At 35.8% G+C, this 8,239-nt stretch overlaps 1 protein-coding gene across 1 annotated transcript in view; it reads left to right on the top strand.

Annotated features, from left to right (window-relative positions):
• Window positions 1-7,935, top strand: part of SLC17A5 (solute carrier family 17 member 5) — a 22,428-nt gene extending 14,493 nt beyond the window's left edge. The window contains exons 9-11 of the mRNA XM_057369119.1: window positions 1-137; window positions 4,721-4,811; window positions 6,214-7,935. The exon at window positions 1-137 is cut by the window's left edge and continues 10 nt beyond it. Of these exons, the coding sequence (XP_057225102.1) occupies window positions 1-137; window positions 4,721-4,811; window positions 6,214-6,351 (366 nt within the window). The 3' untranslated portion in view covers window positions 6,352-7,935. The remainder of the gene's footprint in view (window positions 138-4,720; window positions 4,812-6,213) is intronic.
• Window positions 7,936-8,239: the final 304 nt, after the last annotated feature.

Below are 8,239 nucleotides of genomic sequence, written 5' to 3'. Positions count from 1 at the left end.
CCTGCCGTGTTCTTGGTAGCAGCTGGGTTCATAGGCTGCGACTACTCACTGGCTGTCGCGTTCGTGACTATATCAACCACACTGGGAGGATTTTGTACATCAGGCTACAGCATCAACCATCTGGACATAGCACCTTCGTAAGTATTGCTGAAGCTGTTGTTAGTGCATGTGAAATGTTTATGACCCCCTTTCTTTTCTTATTGTGTTGCTGGGTTKCCTTGGAAGTGTAGCTATGAAACATGCCCTGTGCAGACCTGGAGTGTAAACACAGACAATTACTTGGGTTTACAGTATTAAGCATTGCATTTGCAAAAAGTGCAAGTTTGGCAGATKATAGGATATAAACAGTAATTTATAATCAAATCCAGTTTTGATCCTGCAGTAATAAATTATATAATTCCTCTAATTACAGATTGTAATTATCGACATGACAGACTTTTGTCATATTTGATTAATATTCTTAATAAGAGAGTGGTTTTTGAACTTAACAATACAGTTATGTGTTTCACTGTTTTCAACTTTTCCATCGGAGCTATCAGCCTTTTGTATGAACATTACCATATTTAAGCACTGTGATACAGGCAAATTATTTTCATTTGAAAAAAAAAAAAAAATTCATTGTTTACACTGGCATCTAAATCTTGTTACAAGTAGTTGACCTGTTGTCAGTAGGTGACAAATCAGGTATGTGCAATTGCTCTTAAATGAATAATTTTCAAGAATGGAAAGTTAAGACTTCAGCCTCCAGTGTGTTACAAATTCAGAATTGGGCAGATCCATCCGTTTCCTAGAGAGTGTGGAGGTATGTATATTCTTTTAAAAGTGCACTGGTGAAAGTCAAGGACTTTGCTTTSTGTCATTCATTTACCTATTTGAGGTAGCACTTAGATGTGAACAGGGTCAAATGATTTTATGTCCAAAGAAAAGTGTGTTTCTGTATTAATGTGCAGAATTAAAASAATTTAAGTGTAAGTGTAGAAACTTGTTTTGTTTCTACAAAAAACTTTTTGTAGAAATATTACCTATAAAAAAGTTCTGATCATCTAGACAGCTTATATGGSAGACCTCGGGTTCCAATTGAAGATGTTATCCAGGCTTCGCAATTGAAATTATGGTGACCACATACACAATCATGGACAATTTTTGACTTAACAAATGGATATGAAATAGTGGGAACCCAGTTAATCTTGGCAGGTGAGGTTAGRTAGCAAGCAAGAGGGGAGCCAGCTATAGACAGTTTATACTGCTGGATTGAATATGAAAAGCTTCTGTGGTGCACTTTGTTTTAAATCATGTATAACGACAAATTTAGAAAATGTGTGTCTGGGGTGTTAAGGGATCATTGTACAACTTCTCTTTCAAGCTTAGTTTTGCAGCACTACAACAGTTAGTTTCCAAAATATGTATTAAATTATGCTTGTTATGTGAGCAYACTTTATCCTGTCTATGGAATGCAAGAGAGCTGTCCCAGGAAAAAGGAAATCATGCAACTGTAGTGTGACTTACATGCATGAGGAACTTCTGTAAGTAGGCAATGGCTGAAGTTTCCCATACTAGGATGTTGTATAGGTTTTCTAATTTGAGATACTTCATTTTGCATTTCAAATGTGTTTATTTCAAGAGCCAATTTGTTTATAACAGTATTCAGAGTATTTTTGGTGTTGGAGAAAAGCAACAAGAAGAAAATTGTGTTACACAGTGCCCATGTCTGTCAGCAGGCATAGTTAGGTTCTGCACATGAACTGCTGCTGATCCCTCTGACTGAATCTCACTCTGTTCTTCCTGCCCTCGGTAAAGTCGTGGTTTTATTCCCTTTGCATTTACACCAGACAAGTTCCTCTAGCTCTTCCTCCCTCTCAGACAAGCAGAAGGGAGCACACTGAGTACAAGAGGGTAAGTGTCTTGCTGGTAGTTCAGGGACTTTGGCCCAGCATTGCCTCTAGAGGTGAATGGCTGCGCATGTGGGAAAACTTTCCTTGGTGGTGACGTGGTCAGGGTGAGTGCTTTTTTTATTGAAATCAGTGATTTTCYATTCAGCACATGCATGCTTTAGTTCAGGATAAATCTGTCCAAATGGGGACAGATATTGAAAAGAGCACATCCTTGTAACAAAGGTCATATTAAAAAATTTCTACAGATACAGAAATGCAAAAAACATCTGAGAAGAAAAAGAAGACTGTTTCCCCCTCCCCCACACCTAATTTTTTGCAACTTGTCTGAGCTTTGTTGGATAAAATAATCAAGGCAGACATGCAGAATTTCAAGGAAATGCTTSACATCATTGTAGAGATCTAAAAACAGGGTCTGCATAAAATTGTGAAGGAGAGCTCTCTAAAGAGCTCAATATTTATTTTTTGTAATTTACTGAAAGATATTAGAAAAACCAGAAGTGATTCAAAGCAGTTTAAAAATGCACAAGTGCCCATTTTAATTGGTTAAAAGTATGCTGCCTAGAATAGCAAATGGTCCCTTTTTACTACTAAAACTTGCATTATACCAAAGAAATAATTATTATAGTGACAGGAAAAAAAGGGAATGAAAATACTGATGCTTAATTGAAAACAATATTTGCTATGTGCTTTTGGTTTCTAGCATGTATTTATTATACCATTGGTGTATTGGATTGGTGAAGGGTTGGGGACAGGAGGGAGACAAGATTGTTCTCTTAGGGAAAATATAATATATTTTAATTCTTTAAATCTACATCAGTACCTTTCCATTATTGCAAATTTTAGTATTGGTGTTACCATGAGTCCTTGTAATGTTCATGAGGCTCTGTTATACACTAAATACTTCACATCACTGTTTTTTTCACTCTTGATTTTACTACCTGACTGCTCTGCAAGTTAATTTGTATTTGGTTATCCCCACTATGCCATAAGGACCTGACCAACAGCATGATGTTGGTCTTGCTCTACAGATGTGTCACTTTTTGCTTTCCCTTTTCATATGGGAGTCTCCACTGTGCTAAGGGAGTGGCATCAGTTATCTGCATCAAACAGGGAGCACTATCAAGAATTCARCCTGTGTCAGAAATATTGAGCATAAACAGAGGCATTTAGCCAGCCATTGGGTGCCAAAGATCTTTGGTCATCAGAGACACTAGTTAATGATGTTTAGTTTTGAAAGTGTGTGTTAGCAGTATTGTAGTGCTTAAACATGTTGAAAACAAAGTGCATTTAGYTCTGCTTAAAGGTTTTAAATGGGGTTTTGCTTTATGTGCTTATTTTCCTGAGGAGAAATTTTATACTTTGACATTCAGCTTCATAAAGGCCTATTAATTCTAAACCACTTTCCAAGATAGGAAGACTGCATGCCACGTTTATAAGAAATAAAGACGTTTTAACTGAAGCATTGCCATGCTTTAAACTGATAGGTAGTGTACACTTCCAAGAAAAAAATCAGCTAGTAGCCTAGATGATTGGTTTCCTTCCTCAAGAAAAAAAACATATGTTTTTCTAATATCAGTGGAATGAATATACATATTGCAACATTTTGTAACAATTGTATGTGGTTGAATTCTCCTGTTTTGGTAAATAAAATTTCAAAACTATGTATTTCTCTTTAAGATGAAATATGTTTCTGTTTTGTTAAAATTGATGAAGACATAATTTTACTCTGAACAGCCTAAAATGATCACTGGGATATGACCCCTTTCTTCTATGGTAAACTGCAACTATTAGTATTTTGTATTCTTCAGCCAAAAAATCCACCTTGAAAATCTGAAACACAGGGATCTGTTCCCTGGTGCTTGGAAGGTCAAACTGATGTTGGTCTTCTGGCTCTTACTTCTCTTCAGTCTCTCTTACAAGTCTGCACTTGTGGTACAGTTTCAAACTTTCGATATTGCAACATGCCTGTGAGAGAGATCTTGAATTGTTTAGAGATGAGGTGCTGAGGATCAGATATTAAGCAAGTCACCAGCTTTTCCGAGCAAGTTTTTTATGGTCGCTGGTGCATATGCAGACATCTGTGTGTGATACARCAGCACATTCATGGAACAGGAGGCCTCAGAATGGAGCTGCAGGAACAGCAACCRGCAAAACTGGTTTAGTCAGACCCATTTCCCATTGGCCTTGACCCACAGGAAGCTGAAGGGAAGGACTGCCACAGCACTCTGAACTCCTGTCTTTGGAATATAAATTTTGTAGTRTAAGTGTGGATATCCAGGCACACTGCTGATATTGCCTTCTTGGCAAACAAGTTTTTAGCAATGAAACCTGAACCAACTCTTACTGTTGTCAAACAGCACTTTGTCACATACTCCTTGTTGTCTTTCTACTTCAAGATGTGCAATGTGTCTTTAACTGCTCCAGTGGACCCATTCCAGACAGTTTGGTTGTGGCTTAGCATAGGGGATTTGTGTTTGGATTATGGATTTGAGCAAAGCCATAGGCAACTTAAAATTCCATAGCAAGCCTCTGAAAAATAGAGACTAATTAAATAATTAAAGAATTATTTAAGTAGAAAGGGATCTTTAAGGTCATCACACCCAACCATTACCCTAACACTGCCAARTCCACCACTAAACCATGTCCCTTAAAATGTGTACCAAGCTGTCAGTGAGTTGTTCTTAGAAGAAAAGCAAATCTGGAATATTTATGTATTAATTTGTCTTGTGTGATTAAGATGAGGCCTACATGATCAGGTTAGGCAAAATTATTTCCACAATTGATAAGCCTGACAAGTTAATAAGCAGCATTAACACCTTCTCTTGTAGGTATGCTGGAATTCTCCTTGGGATCACAAATTCTTTTGCTACTATCCCAGGAATGGTGGGGCCAGTTATTGCCAAGAGCCTCACTCATAATGTAAGTCTGGTTTGACTTTTTTTTTTTCAGTTGCTATATTTTTATCTCAAATAGAATTATTTTCTTCTTAACTATGCAGTCATTAAATGTGGGTTACACCTGTAAGTTGTATTGTTCCATTGCTGTGAATTGCTTGATTCCTAGCCCTTATTGTTCTGATTCTGATCAGGAAAATAAGGGTAAAATCCAAGACCTTTGTAAGACTTGAAAATTTTAGTGACTCACTCAYTATATTCTCTAGGAATAGAATTAATACATTTTTATCACAGTAGAACTGATAAAATGCCAACTAGATGAGACATYTGTGGTACTGTTTTATCAAATTAGAACAAGTTCTTGCTTGTTTGTTTTTTTTTAATTAGGTTCTCACGTGAGGTATTGAGTTCTAATGCCAGCATTTCTTTTAAGAAAGGAAGATGGGAGGAGTAAGCTTAGTGATGGACTAGAATTTTTGGAGTTGGAGGTCACTCTAAGGATATTTTTTTWAAATCACAGAATTATAGAATATTCTGAATTRGAAGGGATCCACAAAGATCTTTGAGTCCAACTCTTTAAGTGAATGGCCTGAGGATCAAACCTGTGACTCTGGTGTTATTAGCACCATGCTCTAATCAAAAATAACCTGAAAACATTCATTAATACATGATTCCAATGAAATTAGTTCTTCCAAATATCTTAACAAATGGGTTGGTTTAASGTATTTTTGTTTGGTGTAGTTTTTTCCTCTCCATGCTAATGCACTCTTCAGGTAATCCTGTTTTTGTGGTAAGATCATTTACAGGTTACTTACATCATCATCTGAAACTCAAAAAAAAAGCTTTAAGACATCTACAGATATTTCTTTATTTGAAATTTTTTTTAAATCCCAAAAAGCAAATAAACCACAGTTCTTTACTGCACATTTATTAAGGTCTTTCTTAAATACCAGAGTTTAGAGGATTACTCTTGAAATCTGAGTTAAGGTAGTTACCTTGTTTGGACCAAAAGGTTTATGATTCTGGAATGTTCACATAGTAGTCATTAAGAATATCTTACTGCACAGTGCAGGGCACTTCAGCTCTTGGATCACCTGATCTGAAAGCAAGGTAATGTTTCCCTTACAGCAGCACTCTCTGCGTTTGTATCAACTGTTCTGAATCTTGGATGATAAATGATCAAGATAGTGTAATGCAATTCTGATAACACTATCTATGGAAGCTGTGTTATAAAACTGGATTTGACTATACTAATGATTTCATCCTTTATGTTTCTAATGCTTTTATGTTGCTGTGAAATCATGCTGAATGGCATTTACWTTTAATTAGGCAAGGCATGTAGCATCRATTTTAAAATTATGTTTTCTTGAATGTGAAGCTGCAAATTGACTGAATCGTTTTTTTTTTTCTTTTCCCCCATTTGACAGAATACTGTGGGAGAATGGCAGATGGTTTTCTATATTGCTGCCTCTATTAATCTATTTGGAGCAATTTTCTTTGCATTATTTGCAAGTGGAGAAGTCCAGGACTGGGCAGTCAATGGATATCACTTGCATAGAAACTGAAGGAGATGTTGAAATACCAAAGCTGTGCTGAGTCCTGTTGTGCTTAGAGCTATGTGACCGGAAAAGTGCCTTCCCTGCTGATGCCTAGGAGTCTTCAGAGCTATTCAGTTAMACTATTTTATCTCTGTATCTTTTGTACTGAAAATAATTTAACAGCCTATGTGTGCTATTTCCTAACACGAAACTACTTGGATTAAATATAGAAATTTCATGCTAGGACTTGATATCAAATATATGATCAGAGACATTTTAAATCAGTGTGCTAGGCTCTAGTACTTTCTAGTTTTTAATTAATATTTTCTGAATTAATGTGTGGGCAGATGTTTGCTGATACTAAAATGAGTGGAAAAAGTAAAGTGATTATGTAGCAATGCAAGGGGAAATGGCATGCAAAGAATTGTACCTAAAAATATGTTTTGATTTCCATTATGAGACTGATAGTTTTTTGCTGTTTAAAAAAGTGTAGAAGAGCCCTAGTTTTATACAATCTTTTATAGTGCTTTTATTTTGTCAGTGTTTTAACGACAAATGATAATAAGAAATGCACATGTGATTTATTTCTATTTTACGCACAAGTTTTGGATATATAAACATTCCCTGTTTCCTGAATACAGCTTCACATCTAATACACAGCAACAAAGAAGCAAATGTACCACTGGGACTGACATAAACCACGTGTCCTCTGTGGTGCAGGTTTTTCAAATAGGCCTCAACTTTATTTATCTCTGCAAAGAAGAAGCAGTGCAGCTCATTGATTTAAATCTATGCAGTGTACAAGAGTGAACTAGAAATAGAATATCTGCATGATTACCTTAAAATAACTTTCAGTTTGGTCATTAATTTTTTGTCTCTTTAAATCAATGCTGTGGAATTCTTTCCTTTTGCCTGTAGATATGTTTGTCAGCTTGTCAGTGTACATGAAATAAAATAAGGCCAGTAGCAAATAGTGAGGAAAATCAGTTCTGTTTTCTAACAGCCTTGTTTGTTAGTCAGATAAAACTAGAGTAAAAGAATTAGTGCAATAACGTGGTGCTGTTAGTCTCCTGTCAAGATAGAACTGGACACTCAAGAGCATTCTTTGCACAATATGCACTTAATGCAGAGAGTAGGATTAAAAGTTTATGAAAACAGTGGCCTTGTTAAGAACAAATGGCTGAATAATCTTGGAGCCACAAAGCAAAGGAAAATTCCTGTGCCAAAGATTCCTGGATTGGAGCAATTAGGTAAAAATGAAAAATCACTGGGCTCTGGGTTTTTCATTTACCACCAGTTTAAAAGAAAAGCCCAGTACTAAAGCTGCTCCAGTGGAGCCTACCTTCCTTCATTTCTAGGAAATGGCATCTGCCTCTAATTTTTAGCTTTAAGAGCCTTTTTTTTTTTGGCCTTCCTTGAAGTGTCATGGTCTCTGATGGTGGATTTTAAACTGTGTTTAAATCTCTGTTTGCGTCTCCAGCATTTTCACAATAAACAATGTGTTGTTCAAATTAAATTAGTACTTACTGAGTGGGAGTATGTTAAAACTATATTGTGTCTTCAGTGTTTCAACAATAAATGGATTGAATATTTACATGTACATCTGTTGTTGAAAATTACTGTCTCCCTGAAGTTATAACACCATTTTAAAAGCAAGCTGAACAACAAGGTTGGTGACTGGATTAAGGAATGATTAATATTTTCTTGGAAAATTATGTTCTAAAAAGTTTCTTGTGACGCTTTACAGGTAAGTATTTACACTATATTAAAAATAATAACTTCACTTTATGTGAAAAGTAATTTGTAACTCTTCCAGTATCTTTGGTTAAAAAGGAGGGGGGCAAAGTTAAAAAAATGAAAGGTTGTATATAGATTAAATTCATTTTTGCCTTAGCTTTTTTGTCAGCAAGGCAGC

This window comes from Malurus melanocephalus, unplaced genomic scaffold (genome assembly GCF_030028575.1).
Source record: "Malurus melanocephalus ecotype Western Australia unplaced genomic scaffold, MMel_1.1 scaffold_4, whole genome shotgun sequence".
In the NCBI taxonomy this organism is placed as follows: Eukaryota; Metazoa; Chordata; class Aves; order Passeriformes; family Maluridae; genus Malurus; species Malurus melanocephalus.
Note: the sequence above shows the minus strand (reverse complement) of the source record. Positions and strands in the feature narration are given on the sequence as shown.